The sequence below is a fragment of the Caretta caretta genome, chromosome 10, assembly GCF_965140235.1.
Source record: "Caretta caretta isolate rCarCar2 chromosome 10, rCarCar1.hap1, whole genome shotgun sequence".
Lineage (NCBI taxonomy): Eukaryota > Metazoa > Chordata > Testudines > Cheloniidae > Caretta > Caretta caretta.
In genome coordinates, this window is record NC_134215.1 from 20,653,632 (window position 1) to 20,675,397 (window position 21,766).

Genomic DNA, 21,766 nt, shown 5'->3' on the forward strand with positions numbered 1-21,766 from the left:
TACATGCATCTCATGTGGTTGGGAACGGGGCCAGCACCTGGGTCCTATTCTGCCTGCCAGAAACCATGGGAGCTACCCAATGGGAAGCCTCAAGACTGCAGGGTTGGGTAAGGATCGTGGGGTTGGGAGGCTGCTGTGAGGGAGCCTGGCCAGAACCTGCGAGCTGCTCCTCCTGCCAGAATCTGTGCAGTTCCTCGTGGTCCTAGAGAATGGCAGGAAGTTTTAAGTCGCCAAGGAGGGGTAAAGAATGCGGGGGAAGGGGTGGTAGAGCAGGCCTCTTGCTGGGAGGGAGCCCCACCACCAATCAGATCCCATTCTGCCTGCTGTGCCTTTTTACCAGAATCCACAACAGCTCCTCTTGGCACTAGGGATCGTTGGGAAGCCTCAAGCCAGGAGGGAGGGTAAGTGTTTGGGTGTGAGGGAAAGCCAGGCTGTTCTTGTCTAGCCTGGCAGGGGATTGCCGCATGAGGAATGAGGGAAAGGGAGCCTGTGCCACAGGGGTGACCCATTGGTAGTCTCCTGCCTGCTTTGGGCTGCAATGGGAACTCCCTCCTGGGGATCCGCTAGGTGTGACTGCCAGTGCACTGACCACTAAGCCTGACCCTTCATGCCTTGGTTTCTGTCAGATGGGCTTTGACCACATTCAACTTCAATTTCACTGTGAAGTCAGGTGGTTGTCATGTGGGAAAGTGACTTCGAATTGGATGATGAAATCAGAATTTTCCTCCTTGGGAAAACAGACCTTGCAGCTTACATGTTTAATGTGAACTACTTGACTACGTTAGCTTACTTGGTGGATGTATTTGACACACTGAATCCGCTGAATCTAACATTTCAAGGTAGGAATACATACAGATATGAAAGAGAAAATTTGGAGATTGATGAAGAAGCTTTGTCTTTGGAGTTAACTCCCTTTTCAGTGTGTTACCAGACTTTTAAACAGGAGAGTGACAGTAATCAAAATGTTATTAAAGTCCAAATATTAACTTGTTTGTGTGTTGTTTCTATTCTGATGGATATTTTCCTGGAGTTGAACATGAATCTCCAGATACCAATTAGATTCAGAATGCATTCTCTGTAAGAGTTTACTCCATTCCAACTTTAAATATTTTGGCTCAAGAAAACCTCTTAGAATTGTCAAATGATCATGTGCTGAAGACCAAGTGTTCAAATCCCACGAACCAGGAGTTCTGGGTTTCTGTTAAATACGAATACGAAGAATTCAGTGATGAAGCTATGGAAGTGGTGCTTTCAGACCTGGAAAATGATTTACGTCTGATGCTATGAGAGATTCAACCAACCTATGCAATTTAAAGCAGGCCCATTCTAACTAAAATTTTAGTGTCTGAACATCAGAAAAATCCATGATTTCAAATTATAACTTAAAAAGCCTAGATCATATTATGTAATTAAACTTTGTATGTAATTGTATAAAGTTGCAAAAATGTACAAACTCTGATGTCCCTCTTGAATCTAGTGTCCTGAATTGGTTAAAAAGAAAGATGTATTTGCTTGTGGGGAACCACCAAGTTTTAAAATATCTGAAAGGTAGCTGCAGTCCTAAAAAATTTGGGAATCTGCTCTAGCTCTATTTCAAGTGGTCTTGACGGTGAACACAAACCTCAAGGTTGGTTAAAATGGAGTCAAAGAATACGGGAACCTTAATTTCGTATGTAGTTACAGTTATTTGTAATTTGGTCATGTTTTGCAGCTGAGCTCGGTTTGCTTAGCGTTGAGAAGGGAAGGACAGAGGAGGAGATGCAGTTTCCTTGATTGTACATAGCTTAATACATAGACCAGAGGTCTCAAACACGTGTTGGTACTGTGGGTTCATTTGTTGATGATTTAGGGGGATGAACTAAGACAAGCACTCTCCTAAAATTAAACTTTGGACCTGCCTTCAGACATTATTTAATACATTAAAGTTATAGATGATTAAACCAATTTCCCTTAAATTGTTTTGTCCTTAGACAGCTAATACCTATTTAGTTTTGTGAAATGCATCTGATGAATAAAACTTCTGTTTTTTTCCACAAAATTGTAATAATTTTTAGAGGAAAACATTTTTCAAAATATCCCAAAATTTTTGCAGTACTTTATATTAGCAATGAAATAATGAATGTGAAAGTTGACCTATTCTATTCATTCATTCTATTACCAAGAGACCTATTGATTAAAAAGTGCAATACGCAGTCATTTCTTTATATTGTATTTTTCTGGATGTCTCACACTAGTTACTCATGCTCCCATAATTGCTGTTTTTTTTTCTTTTTTTGCAATCCTAACCATGTTTAAAATGTTTTAGGAAAACTTTCAGCAACTTATAACTTATATAATTGTATATTTAAAAAGAAGTTCCCTGGATGCATAATTGTGGGTGGCTGCACTTTTGGAATGCTATTTTTAACTCTAAACAAAGAGCAGTGTACAAATTATTATTTCATCGTAGCGCACACAGAATAAAAGTGTGCTGCAACTTTGCTGGCTGCATCTAGCTCTTCCCCCCCTTATTCTCACAAACTAGAATGCAATATTATAAATTAGGATTCATTTATAATTTTGATGCTCCTAATATAAGTCTCTATAACTTAGATTGACTGAAAATTAAATCGTCACTGCACCATTTTGATTGACATCCCAGTTTGAAACTGCATGGCTGTTCAATATATAAATGGAATGAACAGAAAGGGAAAAGGTGTGACATAATGAATCATGTTTGTAATTTGTTGAAAGTGAATTAAACTGCATTTCTCACCCATTCTTCCATTTACTTTAAATTGGGAGACATTTTCATTTTTAAAAAGGGCAGCTTTTGAAAAAGTATTGTATTTGGTAAGTGTTATTTTTTAATTTAAAATGCAGGGATAGACTAAAATAGTTGAAATATGTAAGAGAATTTATTTAGCTTCATTTGGCAAACTTTAGTACTTGATATAAGAAAATAAACCCCCAAATGACCAACTTAGCTGTGTGAGAGAAACTAAAACCAAGTAAGAGGGACGTTTGTATGTGAAAAGTAAAGATATTGGAATCCTTAGAGAAAAGGATTTTATTTGGACACCATATTTCAGTAGATTTGTTCCATTTTTTTCCTCCAGTACAAGTGATCTCCCCCTCAAAAAGAATTGCTAGTCCCTTAGACTAATGTGAACTTTACTGACAATGATCCTTAGTATGATTGCTGTCTTTCTCTTAATATCTGGATATTATTTTTCTTGCTATTGCAAGTGGCACCAACAACACACATATTGGTAAGGATATTGAGACGTTCAAGATACTGAAATAATGCATCTGTGTTATGAGTTGAAGGGAAATAAATGTTTTGCTAAGATTATTGCATTCTTTTATATGGGATCAAAAATAGTAAAATTTTGGAAATGCCATATCTAGTTTTTGCAATTATTTATCTGTTACTGGATTTCATTGGCCATTTTGAGGTCCAGTAAGAACAGTTGCAGATCGTATTTCATGGAAGATCAGTAGAAATCTTCGATAATACAACCTCAATATGATCATTTTTCATGTTTTTTCCTGATATAACTATTTAAAAGCATTTATTGGATGTAACGGGATTGTCTATTGTGGGGGCTGTGCTTATCTCTATCTCCATTAAAAAGAACAATGTCACTGTAGTTGAGCTGCTTTTGCTGTATCTGCTCTCCAAGGGGTGACGCATGATTCTGATGTTTGCAGTTTTAGCTATCAACATTCACTTACAGTGTTCAATGCTTAGATTAGAGAATGGAGTTGTAAAAAACACTAATTTAAGTCTGTTGTACCTTACTGTTAGTGGATGGCAGAGTGAGTAGGCTTCCCATTTACTACCTCCAAATGCTAAGTACGAGAAATGTTGCTTTAAAGATACGTTCATGTACACGTTCTAAACAGATGAGGTAGCTGGTGAGCTGTGACAACTGCTTACCATGCAAAACTTGCTCATTTCCCTCACCTGCTCCTCCCCCTTTGTTTCTCCTCCTGCCTTCTGTTTGTTTTGTGTGAGGTTTGCATTTTATCATAAACCAAGATTGTAAACTCCTTTGATGTCTGACTTGTCTTTTTACGTCACATCTGTACAGTGCCTGTGACAGTGGGGCCTTGATCCCTGATGGGCAGCCTCCAGGCACCACGAATACAAACAAACAACTATAAGAATACAATACAAACAAACACTATAAGAAAATGTTTCTATCCACCTATAGTCTTGTAATTACAACTTGTTCATTTAGATCAGCTTTCCTTTTTGGTATGAAGGTTGAGTCATTCAGAGAAGCTGATGATATGAAAATTTGCATTAATATTTGCCATGAAGAAACAAAGCAATTCCCAGAAAAATCCCAATTTACATTTATAATGAAACTGTAAAACAGTGTTACATTTGTAGTTAGCACGGTAGTTCTGCTCCTTTTAAATGATTAGAAACCAGCTGATTAACCAGCACCTAGTGTGTACAGGGTTTAGAAGCTCTTTGTGCTTAGCTACATGGAAACAGAGCTACATCTTTAGGGAAAATTGTCATTTTATAAACTGAATTAGAAAAGTGAATAGTACAGAAATCTGAAGGCTTACTCCTTTTTTCTATAAATATTTAAGTAGTATACCAGAAAGTTTTTATTACTAAAATGTGGTAATTTGTTGGATCACTTAAAATGTTGTATTATTATTTCAAAGCTCAGAGTATGTGAACAATCTACCATAGGCAGGGCTGAAGCCTGCAGAGCTATAGGCTTTTCAGTGAGGTTACAGGTGAAGACATATGAAGCTGCCTCACTAAATGTACTGATTTAGACAAGGATCTTTTAAATTGAACTTTTTAGAGTCATTTATTATGGCGATAATTTATTAGGCATGCTTTCAACTTATTTATAAATACATAATGTTTCTGCCTTTCTTGTTACTGCATTGTGCATAATATGCACAAGATTAGTGCTTCACAGTTGGATCTTAAAGCAGCTGAAAAACTAATGTAAACATGAATGCAGATATGAGAATAAATATTATTTTTGAGTATTCAGAAATAAGTAGTAAATCTTGCTCTCCCCCAGCCCTGTCCATATTAGCAGCTAATTGATGTTCTGACTTGAAGTTGTGCAAGTGTAAAAAAAAAAAAAAAAAATTCCAACCTATGTCTTAAAAAGCATTGTTTGAGGATGGGGATAAGGAGAGCATAATTTAAATATATATGCTCCACCTTGCATCGTCCCCAAACAATTGTGTGTGAATAGGTGCATAGGCAATGAGACAGGCCCCATCAATGGTCTCATAATGTATACTCAGAAATGAGCCGTAAAAAAACCTTATTTCACAAGCAACCTTAATTCTTGCATTTCTGAACTGTTGTCTTATAATGGAAAGTATTAAGCAACCTTAACCATAGGCATTGCTGTGAGTGCAACCTATAATTTAGGCATATTTTGTATCCTTTTGCGGATTAATAATATTTTTGAAGGCTGATACATGATAGAAACATGCAAAAGTGACTATCCAGAGAGAAGATAGATTTATCTTCTTAGGGCAGGTCAGTTTGGAAAACAAAAACTTTAAATTTTGCTTTCATATCTTAGTTAAAAAATGGAGCCTGGACTACGTTGTGGTAAGAAAAATAAATAGATTGGATGTGCATTGCATATGGATAGGATGGGATTTGTGGTTTGACACTTCAATTGCAAAGCTAATATAGTACTTTAATTTAGAAAAAATAAATGTAAAGTAATTCTTTGTGCTTGCTGAAATTGATTATTTGCTCTATAGTGGTCTCTTTTTAGTTAAAATTAAAACAAATCATGGAAAGTGGTATAATCCACATAATTTCATTTGGATTTCGGCTTTAGAGTAATAATTATTAATTTTATTTCCCATATATTTAAATAGACCTTCTAAGCTTAAATCATAAAGGCAAGAATAGAGTTGATTCTGAATGGATGTTCAACGATTTAGGGGCAAATTTTGAAACATTTACTTATGTTGGTAGTACCTTTCTCCACAGGTAGTCCCACTGAAGTCACTATTTTGTAAATGAGTGACTGCTGAGTAAGGTACTATCCCATGTGAGTAAAGGTTTCACAATCTGACCCTCTTTAAAAGTTAACTCTTTCTCTGTATGCTTTGCTCTGCAGCTTTTAATAATATAAAGTAGCTTTGTATCAAAATGTTTGGATCCCATAAAGGTAATAAGACTGGACTATAGTTGGTTATGTCAGATTTTGTGTGTGTAGACAAAATTCCTTTTCTTTAAAACTCCCTCAAACTATTTGTGTTTTCTGCTGTGTCCCATGTTTTAATGAATTGAGAGACATCTGTTGTGATTTTCTTGTGAGTCAATCTAGCTTTCAATTCTCAGCAGATGTTTTCACTTTCCAGACTAGCTAAAATTTTAAAAAGCTGTGAAGTGCCTAAGTCACTTTTGAAAATAGGATATAACTTCCTAAGTCACTTAGGGTATGTCTACACTGCAGTGTACAGCCATGGCAGCTGACTGGGCTAAGGGGCTGTATAATTGTGGGACTCTGCGTGGTGGGCGGATCCCAGAGCCCGGGCTCTAGCCCAAGCATGAGTGTTTACACCACAATTAAATACCTCTTAGCCCAAGTCAGCTGGCAGGGGTCAGTCACAGGTTTTTAATTGCAGTGTAGACATGCCCTTAGGGTATATCTATGCTGCAGTGTAAGCCCGGGCTCAGACTCAGGCTTAAACTCTAGCCCCCCTCCGTCTACACACACATCTCTTGGACTTGGGCTTGGACCCGGGGTTCTAGAACCCTGTGAGGGTGGAGGTTTCGAGCCTGAGTCAAGGCAGGAGTCAGGTTTCGAGCCCTATCCTTCTGCCGTGTAGAAGCAGCCCCCCTCTGGACTCTGGTTCTTGGAGTCTGCCAAAAGTATCCTACAATGCTGTGGGCTGACTTCCTTGGTCCTCTGTCTACCAAAAATTGCCATTCAACTCCAGGGAAATGGAAAAATCCACCTTGCTTTAGTACAGTAACTTGTATGTACACCTTCCATTTTATTCTGACTGCCAAGCTGCAAACTCATGTTAGGAGAACCTTCGGCATTTGTAATAGATACCAACCAGAAAGAAGTTCTTTACAAAGTATGCTGTGTCGTGGTTGCGGGAGCACAGCCAGATTTTGGCTAATCTCCAGTGCGAGGCCAGCAAAACAATTGACTTTAGTAAGAGTGGCAGGAATGACCACACATGCCAGCAAATAGCGAAGAAGCTGGTGGTATTGGAAATTTACTGGACCGGTGACCAGAGAATGGAATGGATTAAGCAGGGCAAGAGATGGGGAGGCACTAACCCATATGAAAGCTAACACAGCATTCTGTTGAATCTGTCATGAATTCTGAACCAATCTAGGGAGTTGATATCTGCAAACTTTTCCCATAGTAGGAACCCCAGATAGGTATTCACATTTCAGGGAAGGGTGTTTTTTCAGGGCTACCTTGGTGGCTTACCTGCCCACGCCACTCATAGATATGCTGTTCAATCACCATACAGTTAAATATGTTGGTTGCATACATGCCGGTTTCCTACCAGCAGCTTGGAACCCCAAGAACTGTTACATACTCCAAAATGTGCACTCTCTAGAATGATAGAGAAGGCTTAAGTAGTACAGCGTGGCCACTGACCTCCCACCAAACTCAATTTTTTGGGGGTGGGGTATGGGAAAAAAGTTGTGATTTTTAACTTGCCAGTCTCTTAGCACTTTTTACTGCAGTTAACCCAGCTGTGTCCAGGGAGCTTCTGTGGTGTGAAGCAGCCCTCTCACCATATATTGAAGTTCAGTTTAAAAAAGTAACATTTTCTGTCCTTGAAATTCCAAAATGTTTTTTTTTCTGTTTTCCTGCACCGAGCTATTTGAGACAATAACCTGTGTCATGTCCTATTCCAGGCCCCTTGACCTTTATAGGCTGCAATATCTCTGCAGCTTACCCATACTGCAGAAGTCTGGCTCTCCAGACCTTTGTGGATCATTCCAAGAGGAGACGTTTTCTTGGTGAACTTATGGTTGAACTTCTGGAGAGGGCTAAGAAGCAGGTTGAGTACCAAAGGCAAGGGGACTTGTTGCAAGAGGAAAGAGATTCTGAGAGACCAGCAGAAGGGCTCAGTCTGGCTTTGCAGCTTGAGGATACAGTAGTGGCATGGGAGCAGGCATGCTCTTTACAGTTCCTGGAATAGGAAAGATGGTTAAGGGTGGAAGATAGAGCACAACAAAGAGAACTGTTTGAGTGGCTGCTATCTCTAATGGCTGCAAGAGTGCAGGCTCCTGCTGTGCCAGCATCACAGGCTGCATCCCCTCCGTGGTACCCTGACCAGCATTCCAGGAACAGCTTGGACAACTCCGTGGCTGGGTGGCCCATGCAATTGGGCCATCTGAATTGCTGGATGGGGCTAATGTGCCCCGTGGAGTCCTCAGATCTGAACCCCTCCCCAGTGGATGCCTCCACTCCCCTAGCCTGGTGCCAAGCGCAAGGCAAACATGGAAGAAAGGGAAAGGAGAGGGCGGATAGGAGACATGCAATAGCTGGGGTGGGGTTGTCTTGTACATAATTGAACTGTTTGCACTTCTTTATGCACTTTGATCTCAGTTACTTTTAAAGCTTTTGGTGGTGTTGGTGTTTTGGTATGCTAGGAGCAGCTGGCCTTCCAGGCAGTGGTTTAATATTGCACTTTTCCAATACATGGGTAAAAAAAAATTAAGATTTTATTTGATAAAGAAATTTTATTTTCATCACTGCAACACATCATATAGTGTGTATTTCAAATAATAAAGGTGAACACATGATCAGGGACAACTTGGAGGATAGTATGCAAAAATCCATGTTGTAATTCAGCTATAAAAAAGCATCCCTGACTTCTGTAGCCCAGGTGCATCCAGCTGTGGCAGATATACTTTCTGGCTGAGTGTACTGATTCAGCTGCCCCGCATTGTTACAGTCCATTCAGGGGGAACTGGCTCTCCTCTGGTTTCACAAAGATTGTGAAGAGCACAGTAAGCCACGGTAATGCAGACACCATTGATGGCACTGGAATGTAAATGGGTCTGTAAACATTGCCAGCGGGATTTCAATCTGCCAAACACACATTCAGCTACCATTGTACACTTGTTGAGAATGTAATTAAACCTTCTTTTGCCAGAGACTCTGAAATCAAAGTAAAGTTTCATAAGCCAAGGCAAAATGGAATATGTGGGGTCACCCAGAGTAACAGTGGGGAAGGTAACTCTGTTTATGACAGTGCCATGAGGTGGGAATAGAGTCCCAGCTTGTCAATGAATGAAGACTCCAGGTTGTTGAAAAACCCTGGCATTGTGAATTTTTCCAGTGCAGCCCTTATTGATATTCATAAATAGGCTTTTGTGGTCCATGAGGGCCTACATAACTGTGGAGTAGTTGTGCTCCTTGAGGAGAGCAAACTGGGGGCATATAAGTCCCATCAATGGGCTTGATGCAGTTAGGAAACCCCATTCTCTCAAAGCCAACCATTACTTCTGGAATATCTTTTATGCCCGCCACTTTTGGATAAACCACACATCTGTTTACCCACAGTCAACTTTCCAGCTCTAAACTGTTGGCAACAGACCTGTAGCAGTCTGGGTAGCCAGCTTCCAGATGGTTATAGCAGCCCACTTCTGGACTGGCATGGCTGCCTTCATGTGTTTCTTTACACTGGACGGTCAGGGTAAGTTGCTCATAAAGCTCCAGAAATATGACTGTCTTCATGCAAAAGTGCTGGACCTCATGCTGGTAATCCAGGTTTGCATGGTGATGTGGTCCCAACGTTCTGTGCTTGTAGCCCTGCTTCAGAAGCACCAGACTATATAGGAGTCAACAGTGGTTATACTGAGTGTCAGAAGCAGTATCAGCCAGTTTGAGTCTGTCATGTCTGTGTTATCGTCATCCTGCTCCATTATTAGCTCTGTCACATGCCTTTGGTGGGTCAGAAAATGCTACCAAACTGTCTGCCAGAATTTCATGGAAATTCAGCTGCCTGTGTCCTGAAACAGGAGTGAGAGCCCAAGCAATAAAAAAAAGTTCTTGAAATGTCCTCCATGTTACTGACTCCAGTTGGTGGAACCATCCAGACGAAAATGATTACTCAGCAGAATGTGTTGGCAGGGTTTTTAAACTTCCAGTAATGTGTGGGTGGATAGTCAAGTTTTCCCACGTTGCACCACAAAGAAAGGGCTAGAGCAGCCAGATTTCAGGAGGCCGCTAGGAAGTCTGGGATACAACTGGGTCTGTATACTGTAGTGTGGATGCTGGAACTCCGGGTTTGGGCACTGGTTAAAAAATTCTTAACCTATCCTTGGCAATCAGTGTAGATGCTCAAGCTCTGAGTTCTCAAGACCAGGGGCCGCTGACTTGAGTTCCACTAACCCTGGTGTTACGTTGCAGTGCAGACATACCCTTAGGTGCTTCTGAAAATTTTTGCCTGAGGTGAATTTATGTGGGTCCCCGAATCTGCCACCACCTTCTGCCAAGTTCGTTACTGGTGGCTGAATTTTCTCACTTTGAATCTGATGGTTTCATAAATAAAAATCCAAACATCATTAGTGTAATTGCCATTTTATGTGTCCATTTAATAAGTTTTTATTGTGCAGTATGGTATATCTAGAATAATGATGTGATTGGTCGTCTTCAAATCTAGCATTTCTCAATTTTGTTAGGATGCAGAAGGAATTTATTGCATGTAGTTTAGTAATTCTGCACAGCATTGTAAAATTCCACCCTAAAAACTTGATGTGATGTCATTGGATTTTCTGACTCATATTTGTCCTTTCCGTTGTTCCCCCAAGAGAATTTTCAATTAGTTAAAAAATACAGACATTCCAGTGTCATCAAGAAGGTGGGGATTGAGTTATGGAACAAGTAAAGTTGGTTTTAAAAGGGACTTTACTCTGTACTAATTAAATTTTTTTTTTTTTTAGTTTTGGTCAAGAAAGTGAGAGACTCTTGATTAGTTTATTTCTGGTAACCTGATGTGCCCTAAAGTCTCCCTCAGAAACTAGGGAAAGAGGAGTTATCTTGTCAAGGCAGATCTCCTTTGTCAGAATGTTCAGCTGAGAGGTTGAGTGAAGTAAAGTTAGTAAGCTATAACAGTTTGGCTTGTTCGTGTGCATGTATTGAAAATATTAACTTATTTTAAGGTGTCGTACGTGGCAGTGTCAGAAGACAGCAGCTGCAGTGAAGTAGACTGCATTGTTAAAATTAGAGTTACGGCCTCATGCAGACTGATTTACAATACTAAACAAGGTATACTAGTGCATACTGCAGGTGTCAAGTTATACCACTTCTCAAAAGATAACTTAAGTTGATGAAACATAAGTACATAAGTGCTTTGCTGAATTGGGACCATAGTACTTATGATCTTTTAATCTGAAATGATAAAAGGATGCATAGTTCATTTATATTTTCTTCCCTTCTCAGATGAACTTCGGCAAGCTATTGTGGCCATGATGAACAGAAAGGATGAGCTCGAAGAACAGAACAGGTAACTTTCTATTTCTACACTGGATGTCGTGTATAATTTCATCATAATTATGTTTTTGTCACTTAGCTCCTTTATATGTAGGAAAAATTGCTATTAAAGCAGTTATCTTCTGCTTGGTGCTTGTATTCCTTTTGTGCAACTTAACAAGCAAAATGTTGCAGTGCTTCTATAACCTAATATAAGGTGGCTGTGTAACTGTTATCTACTCAGAGTAGTTATCAATGGTTCACTGTGAAGCTGGAAGAGCTTATTGAATGGTATCCTGCAGGGATCTGTCCTGGGTCCAGTTCTATTCAATAATTTCGTAAATGATTTGGAAAAATGGCATGACACATACACTTATAAAGTTTGTGGTTGATACCAAGCTGAGTTGCAAACACTTTGAAGGACAGGATTAGAATTCAAAATGATCTTGACAAACTGGAAAAGTGGTGTGAAATTAATAGCATAAAAATCAGTGAGGACAAATGCAATGTACTTGTCAAGGTTCCTCCCCCACTCTGAACTCTAGGGTACAGATGTGCGGACCTGCATGAAAACCTCCTAAGCTTACTTTTACCAGCTTAGGTTAAAACTTCCCCAAGGTACAAATTAATTTTATCCTTTGTCCTTGGAATATCCACTGCCACCACCAAACTCTAACTGGGTTTATTGGGAAATGTAGTTTGGACACGTCTTTCCCCCCCAAATCCTCCCAACCCTTGCACTCCACTTCCTGGGAAAGGTTTGGTAAAAATCCTCACCAATTTGCATAGGTGACCACAGACCCAAACCCTTGGATCTGAGAACAATGAAAAAGCATTCAGTTTTCTTACAAGAAGACTTTTAATAGAAATAGAAGTAAATAGAAGTAAAGGAATCACCTCTGTAAAATCAGGATGGTAGATACCTTACAGAGTAATTAGATTCAAAACATAGAGAATCCCTCTAGGCAAAACCTTAAGTTACAAAAAAGACACACAGACAGAAATAGTCATTCTATTCAACACAATTCTTTTCTGAGCCATTTAAAGAAATCATAATCTAACACATACCTAGCTAGATTACTTACTAAAAGTTCTAAGACTCCATTCCTGGTCTATCCCCGGCAGAAAACCAGCATATAGACAGACACAGACCCTTTGTTTCTCTCCCTCCTCCCAGCTTTTGAAAGTATCTTGTCTCCTCATTGGTCATTTTGGTCAGGTGCCAGCGAGGTTATCTTTAGCTTCTTAACCCTCTACAGGTGAGAGGATTTTTCCTCTGGCCAGGAGGGATTTTAAAGGGGTTTACCCTTCCCTTTATATTTATGACAGTACTGTACTTAGGAAGGAATAATCTAATGCACAAATACAAAATGGGAAATGATTGCCTCAGAAAAAGAACTACAGAAAAAGATCTGGGTGTTATAGTGGAGCACAAAGTAAATATGAGTAGGCCGTGTAATAGTGTTGCAAAAACGAACATCATTCTGGTATGTATTAGCAGCAGTTTTGTAAGCAAGACACGAGAACTAATTCTTTCTTTCTACTCAGCACTGATAAGGCCTTAACTGGAGTACTGTGTCCAGTTATGTGTCACCACACTTTGGGAAAGATGTGGGCAAATTGGAGAAAGTCCAGAGGAGAGCAACAAAAATGATTAAAGGTCTAGAAAACATGACCTACAAGGAAAGATTGAAAAAAATGGGGTTGTTTAGTCTGGAGAGAAGAAGACTGGGGGACGTAAGTCTTCAACCTTCAAGTAAAGGTTATTTTAAAGAGGAGGGTGGTAAATTGTTCTTCATACCCACTGAGGACAGGGCAAGAAAGAATGATCTTAAATTGAAGCAAGGGAGATTTAGGTTAGACATTGGAAAAACCTTCCTAACTGTTAGGGTAGTTATGCACTGGACCAAATTACCTAGGGAGGTTGTGGAATCTCCATCATTGGAGGATTTTAAGAACAAGTTTGACAAACACCTGTAGGGGATAGTTTAATCTAGATAATTCCTAGTCCTGTCTCAGTTCAGGAGACTGGATGAAATGACTTTATCAAGGTACCTTCCAGTCCTACAGTCTATGATTTCTATGATTTACAAGCAAACAAACTTTCATTAGAATTAAAATTGCATGGAACTGAGTGAGGTGAGAATTTTTGTTAAACTATATTTTTACAAAGACTAAATCTATGGTCAAAATAATATTTTAAGATCTCAGGATACTTTTCATAAGAGAACAGGTTTGCCCTAGTACCTTGGGTCAGAATGTCTCCTCTTTTCTCAGTTACGCAGAATCTTGTATGTCGGTTAGCTGCCACACCAGAAGTAGAAACCACACTAGATATAAATATATTATGCTAGAATTGTGTGAATGTATAGTTTGTAAATCTTTTTCTATTTCTTTTGGACGAAAAATGCTGTATAATTTAAAATTAAACTTTTAAAAAATATTTTAAATAAGAAAATGAAATAGAGAAGCAAACACCTTCCTTATCCGGGCTATGTACTTACTCAGTCTATTTGGAACACCATAAATAAAAACATAGAAAGAAGGTGTTGTCTTTTCTCCAGGTGGATTGTTTGACACACATACTACAGTCATACAGATTTCAGTTTACACCTTCAAGTGGCTTTTTTTAATATCCTGCATTTTTATTGTTTAAAGTGTGACTTAATTATTTGTAACTTATTCTTATTGTGGTTTAAAAATGTAGGGACTGGTGATGAACCCCATCCATTTCTCCCCCCCTGCCAGTGATTGTGGGTTGAGCCCCACCCAGCTTTATGTATACAGCGCTGTAAATTGCAGGGGATTTGCCTGGTTATAACAGATGGAGCTCCCTTCTTCCAGATCTCTGCGAAACCTGCTTGATGGAGAGATGGAACATTCTGCACTACTCAGGCAAGAAATTGAAAACTTGAGAAGGAAAGTAGCAGAGCATGAGGAGCGACATGCAGCAAAGATCCAAGCCTTGGCAAGGTAGGGAGCTAAAACAATCACTGAAAGCAAGTAGCTAATTGGCTAAAGTTTGGAATAAATATATTTAGCGTTCTTTAGAAAAGACCTAAATAGGTGAATTGCATATGGAAAGACTTCATTTGGTGGTAAGGAGAGGAAGGGATGCACAAATACGCAGGAGTAGGTGATCTATATACTTCATAATCTGTTCTATGAAGTGCATAAACACATAATTTTAAACCATTCTGTGTTTAAATTTTGTGGTAAGTATCAGAGAGAAATGTAATTTTCACTACCAAACTTCATTCTTTGTATTTTTTTGTTCTGTGTAAACATATCGTTGTGCATATTTTCATTGGGAAGATTTTTTTTTTATTATTTTTTATTTACTAGAGGAAAAAAAAAACTTGGATGTGAGGACAGTAAAATGCTGACAGTTATCACTCCTACTGATTTCCAAGGTTGACTTGGCTGATATGGCTGGGTAGACAGATGTCCCGCTCCACGTTTGTTCCTCCCAAAGCTGTAGACTTGGTCAAAACCAATAACTTTCCCTAGTAGTAATGTTCTACAGTCAAGGGTCTGAAAGAATACAAGGAAGACTCTTCTGGGTAAGAGTCAGTAGAAATGTATCTGCTTTTTAAGGGAATAGAAGAAAAATTTACTATCTTCAAAATAAGATAGTTCCTTTCACTCTTCTTGTCCCACAAACTTTCAGTTTACTAACTGGTAACCAAATGGCTTTGCCTACTTCTGTACTTACTGAACAGAAAAGACTATATTATGTATTGAAAATAGCATAATTTAAGATTTTATACAATTTTATAGAAATAATTTAATATCTATTCATAGGCTATTATTCTGTGTTCATTTGCCTTTGAGCAGCCTTCAGAGTTTCATCACAAAGCAGATATTCTGTACTCTCAACCAAAACATCTGAAATGAAATGTGAATCTCTTGTTATCTTGTAATTGAATTGAAATCTCTTGAGTAGTTACTTTTTAACCCTTAGTAACGACTGACAATTACTTTAATTATCGCCACTGGTGGGGCAATAAATGGAACACATATCCCTGTCTTGGGACCGGATCACCAGGGCAGCCAGTACATAAACCACAAGGGGTACTTTTCAATGGTGCTGCAAGCACTGGTGGATCACAAGGGCCGTGTCACCCACATCAACATGGGATGTTCGGGAAAGGTGCATGACGCTTGCATCTTTCTTCCCCGACCAGAAAATTACCATTGGGGATGTTGAAATGCCAGCAGTTATCCTTGGGGACCCAGCCTATCCCTTGCTCCCATGGCTCATGAAGCCATACACAGGTAGCCTGGACAGCAGTAAGGAGCAGTTCAACTATAGGCTGAGCAAGTGCAGAATGGTGGTAGAATGTGCCTTAGCAAACTGTGCCAGCACCCTTTTAAACATCCAAAGGCACATAAGTAGGTTAGACTTCAGTGACAGCAATATTTCCATTGTTATTGCTGCTTGCTGTGTGCTCCAGAATATCTGTGAGAGTAAGGGGGAGACGTTTATGGCGGGGTGGGAGGTTGAGGCAGATCACCTGGCAGTCAATTTTGAACAGCCAGACACTAGGGCAATTAGAAGAGCACACTGAGGCGCGCTGCGCATCAGGGAGGCTTTGAAAACCAGTTTCATGACTGACCAGGCTACGGTGTGACAGTTGTGTGTGTTTGTCCTTGATGCAAAGCCACCCCCTTTGATGAATATACTTCCCTGTAAGCCAATTCCCAACTGGCACAGGAAATAAAGTCCCAGTTGTTCGTATCTATTCATTCTTTATTTATTAAAAAAACCTTGAGATCACTGAAAGAGCTGACTAGTAAAAGGAAGCCTGGGTGTACAAAGGGTTTGATGGTGGGGTGGGGGAGGAGGGAAGGACAAGGCCACATTGCTTATTGTAGCTAAGCTACAAATCAAAGTTGTTTGAATGACAGCCTTCTGTTGCTTAGGCCACCCCCTGGAGTTAGTTGAGTAGTAGGTACACAGAGCCTTCCACCCACTGGCCCCGTGTTCTTGGACGTCTGGGTCAGGAGGATATGGAATTTAGCGAGGAGGGCAGGTGGTTTCACAATGGCTGCAGCGGTAGTCTGTACTCTAGTTGCCTTTCCTGCAGCTCCACGAGACGCCTCTCATGTCCGTTTGCCCCACCATTAGCCTCAGCATCTCCTCTTGCGTGTTCCGATCACGCTCACTGTATGCTTTCCTAGTCTCTGCCACCGAATGCCTCCATGCGTTCAGCTGTACCCTTTCAGTGCTGGAGGACTGTATGAGCTCTGAAAACATGTCTTCGCGAGTGTGGTTTTTTCGCCTTCTAATCTGCGATAACCTCAGGGATGGAGTTGATGCGGGGAGCATAGAAGCATTTGCAGCTGCACGGGGGAAAAAGAGGGAGAGTAGACTTTTAAGAAGATACAATTCTGAGAACAAAAGGGAGATTCTTTCACAGTGAATCAAGCAATTCCTAGCAGACAGCACATGTGCTTTAGGTACAAGCTTGCATTTTGCCTTTTATATTGAGAGCCTGCCAGTATGGTGACACATCACACATGTCTGGGCAACAGAATTCAGTTTCTAGGCAGCCATGGTAAGCCAAAGGGTACGTGGGGTTGGCTTCTTCTGCATTCATAACATGTGGGAATGGTTTCAAACTGCAGCGCCCTCCTTTCCAATAGCAACCAATGCCAGTTGTGTTTGCTATTTAAAAGGAGGGGCTGCGGTTGCCATTTAAAAGGAGGGGCTGCTGTTTTGGGGTGGATGTGTAGCACACCCCTCTTCCCCCACGTGGCTATTCTCCGGGATGATTCCTTTTAGCCAAGCGCAAACAGCCCAGTTTGTCCGGGGTCTAATGTGTTGGGGATCACTAAACAGAGGGGATTACTGTTCCCTTACAAAACTTCCTGTATTTCAACCAAGTGACCATGAATGATATCACTCTCCTGAGGCTGACACAGAAAGATAAAGAGCGAATGTTGCATGAATGCAACCAAAACCCAGGACCATTCGCTGCCATGCTTTATGCTGCAATGATTCCAGACCACTTGCTACTGGCTTGGTGTGGTAAAGTGTCCTACCGTGGAGGACGAAATAACGCAGCCCTCCCCAGAAACCTTCTGTAAAGGCTTTCAGAATACCTCCAGGAGAGCTTCATGGAGATGTCCCTGGAGGATTCCCACTCCATCCCCAGACACGTTAATAGACTTCTCCATTAGCTGTACTGGCTGTGAATGCATCCCAATTGTTCAGGGCAAATCAAACATTAAACACAATTGCTTTTAACCCCTGTGGTGGTGTTTCAAATGTGCACTCACCAGAGGTGCCTTCTCCGCCATCAGGGAACAATAGGCACTGGGTGGGTATTGACTCCAGGGTGAGGAAAAGGTCTTGGCTGCCAGGGAGAACAGATTCTCCGCTTGCCTGCTGCACATTCTCCTCTTCCTCATCCACAAACTCCTCATCTGTGTTGCATGAGGCTTCTACCTTGCAGGTATCCACAGAGAGTGTTGGGGTACTGGTAGGGTCCCCCCCTAGAAGGCATGCAGCTTATCATAGAAGTGGCATGTCTGGGGCTCTGACCTGGAGTGACCGTTTGCCTCCTTTGACTTTTGGTAGGCTTGCCTGAGCTCCTTAACGTGGCACTGCTATGCATCCCTGGTGTAGCCTCTGTCCACCATGCCCTGTGCAATCTTGGCATATATTATCAGCATTTCTTCTGCTGGTTCAGAGTTCTGCCTTCACAGATTCTTCTCCCCACACAGCAGTCAGATCCAGTGTCTCCCGTTCGTTCCATGCTGAAGCTTGTTTGCGATTCTGGGAGTGTATGGTCACCGTTCTGCTGAGTTTGCCAGGCTGCCCAAGCAAAGAATGAAATTCAAAAGTTCCTGGGGGTTTTCCTGTGTACCTAGCTAGTGCAGCAGAGTTGAAAGTGCTGTCCAGAGCAGTCACATTGGAGCATTCTGGGATAACTCCCGGAGGCCAATACCATCGAATTGCACAGCGCTGTATCTACACTACCCCAAATTGGACCCAGGAGGGTCAATTTTAGCGCTACTCCCCTCATCAGGGAGCAGTACAGCAGTCGATTTTAAGAGCCCTTTAGGTCAGCGGAATGGGGTTGGTTGTGTAGATGCATTCATTATAAAATCGACTCAACGTGGCTAAATTCGACCTAACCTCGTAGTGTAGACCAGGCCTAAGTATTCAGTATACAAATGTGTTGTGAGGAAGTGGGGGATGTTTCCGGCAAACAAGCTGTTTAAATTAATCAAATTTCCTTTTCAAGTTATTTAACTTTTTTATTTGCTGCCATTTACTGTTTTATACCTAATGCTTAATTTTGAAATAGGTATGGAAAACTGTCACTGTGATGATTTCTATCTATGGTCATGACTACACCTGTATCAAAAACTTGCTTTATTTTGTCAACAGCATAGTATGATGTATAAGCATTTTTCAACATTTTCAGAAGAAACTACATCACTCAATGTTTAAGCAAATAGGTCAACTGTCAGCTGCTACAGAGCCAGAAATATATCTAAATATTTGCTAGAAAAATACCCAAATAACAATAGAAGGTTCAAGCAAAGGATTAAATTTTCTCCAGCCTGGATCTTCTTTTGAGCAAAGTTTACTCTACCAAATATGTGTTAGCAGAAAGTATAAATGTTTGTCTTCTCTGTTGATTCTATTTTAAATCAAAGACAATGTTATTAATGGTCTTTCAGCAAAATACTTTGAGCAATCTTTTCTCAAGTACTAAGTTGTGTTGTATTATCCTAGGCTATAGGTGTAGTCTTTTTTCTCTAGTTTGCAGGTGGTTGCAAACTCATAAGGGTGGGCATACTTCAGGTCTTGTGGTTTATTCTGGGGTAGAGGTTAGACTAGAGAGATGGATAATTACCCCTGTGATGGACCAACTCTTATCTCCTTCAATTTTAGATTAGGATGCATCTATTTGAACTGTTTTGATGGTTTTGCCTATAGAGGTTCATGGACCCCCAGTGAGTTTTCCGGGTGGTCTTAGGGGATAAATCTGTTCTTCTGATAGACCACTTTATTATAAAGTCTTAGCAAACCATTGACAATCTTTCGTTCTCCACTGTTACAGTGACTCTTAAGTACATACTGTTCTGGATTTGTCCTCACATGTCACTGTGGTTTACAGATGGCTTGTGACAGATAAAGGAAGATGGCAGTTGGCTAGTGTTGATGCTGGAAATCTTGAGCCCAATCGGACTGATTGCTTCATACTGAGTTGTTAAGATTGCATGCTTTTGCTGTGCGAGAAGCAAAAAAGATACTTCACATCCATCATAGCAGTTGCAAAGTCTTGCACAGCTGACTTGTTCTGAGTGGCTGGTGGCGTGATGAATCCTTGCTGTCTCCATTAAATTATTGTGGTGTTTGTTTTTTCTTGTTATGAAAAATTTTTCTATTTCTTTGCAACCAAAAATGCTTAGATTCAGCCTAAGCTATCCTCTGCCATGGACACAGAACAGTGGTGCGAGGGGACAAACACTGTGTCTGTTTGAGTTTCAGCCACAGTTGCTCATTGAAATTAGAGATATTGGGGCAGCTTCATGCCACAATATACAAATTAGAACCTTGTCCTTCCTTGCTGGTGAAGGCCAGTGGAGGAGTACAGAGGCTAGTTTGGTCAAGATTGCCAATATTTCCATATGTGGAGCTGACTACTAGCCGCTCTTAAAGAAGTTACTGTGTAAGGCTGTACTCGGGAAACTAACTCTTAATGTTGATTTTATGGCTAACTATTGCTCTGTATCCTAGCTAGGATTTTAGGAAAGGTCACTGAAGTTCGTGGCAAGGCAATTCTGTCAGTTCTTTGATTCCGCAGATTTTTAATCATGTTTAATCTGGTTATAGGCTTGGGTATGGGGTAGAAACTGCAGTGGTTGCTTTAGTTAACGATCTCCTAGCAATGGATGAAGATAAAGGGCCCATGCTGATTGTGTTAGATATGTCAGCAACCTTTAATATGTTGACTGTAAAAGATTTTGTTAGCTGTCTTGTGAACGCTAGCAGAGCTGCTCTTGAGTGACTCCATTCTTATCTCTGTGAAAGAACTCAGAGAGTAGCTATGGGTAACTGTTCCTCTGTTGCAGTAGGCAGTATGCCGCCTCTCTTGTTCATTGTGTATATGAGGCTGCTAGTAGGGTTAGTTAAGAGACATAAGCTGCTGTGCATTTAGTATGTTGTTTATGCATTTACTATATAGTATATCCAGCTCTATATCTGTATTGGCCAGCTGTTGGGGTCAGTGACATGGGGCCTGGCAGCACGGAGTGTGGTTCTGACAGAAACTTTACACGCTTTAAGGTCAGTTGACTTTTTAGCCCCAGACCCTTGCCTTACACTGGCATACCACCTGCAGATGTTGAATTGGTAGAGATTAACAGTAAAGCAGGATTTAAACTTGGTACCTCTTTTAAGGTGAAATGTCCGTGACTGACTAAGGCCTGGTCTACGCTACCAAGTTTTGCTAGTAAAACTTGCCTTATGTCAACACATTCTTGCATGTGTCCATCCTCAATTTTGAGTCCTGTTGGTAAAACACTGACTTTGTGTCAGTCAGTTTAAACCACCTCCTTGACTGACATAAGCCCTCTACTGGTGCTGCTCCACTTTTAGAATGCGTTACCTATACCAGTGGAAATAGTCCTCCAGGAACTATCCCACAAAGCTCCTGTTCCTGTCACAGTGACCACACCTTCAGATCAGCGGCACTGCTATGGGTACCCGCATGGCCCCACAGTATGCCAACATTTTTATGGCTGATTTAGAACAACGCTTCCTCAGCTCTCGTCCCCTAAAGCCCCTACTCTACTTGCGCTATATTGATGACATCTTCATCATCTGGACCCATGGAAAAGAAGCCCTTGAGGAATTCCACCATGATTTCAACAATTTCCATCCCACCACCAACCTCAGCCTGGTCCAGTCCACACAAGAGATCCACTTCCTGGACACTACAGTGCTAATAAACAATGGCCACATAAACACCACCCTATACCGGAAACCTACTGACCGCTATTCCTACCTGCATGCCTCCAGCTTTCACCCTGACCACACCACACGATCCATCGTCTACAGCCAAGCTCTGCGATACAACCGCATTTGCTCCAACCCCTCAGACAGAGACAAACACCTACAAGATCTCTGTCAAGCTTTCTTACAACTACAATACCCACCTGCAGAAGTAAAGAAACAGATTGATAGAGCCAGAAGAGTTCCCAGAAGTTACCTACTACAGGACAGGCCTAACAAAGAAAATAACAGAACGCCACTAGCGGTCACCTTCAGCCCCCAACTAAAACCCCTC

The 21,766-nt window shown here is 40.8% G+C and overlaps 1 protein-coding gene across 3 annotated transcripts in view; it reads left to right on the forward strand.

Annotated features, from left to right (window-relative positions):
* SNX29 (sorting nexin 29) overlaps positions 1 to 21,766 on the forward strand; it is a 435,642-nt gene that overhangs the window by 79,021 nt on the left and 334,855 nt on the right. For all 3 annotated transcript variants that reach the window (XM_048866549.2, XM_075132756.1, XM_048866552.2), the window contains 2 exons: positions 11,424 to 11,487; positions 14,298 to 14,426. In XM_048866549.2, coding sequence (XP_048722506.2) covers positions 11,424 to 11,487; positions 14,298 to 14,426 — 193 coding nt within the window. The remainder of the gene's footprint in view (positions 1 to 11,423; positions 11,488 to 14,297; positions 14,427 to 21,766) is intronic.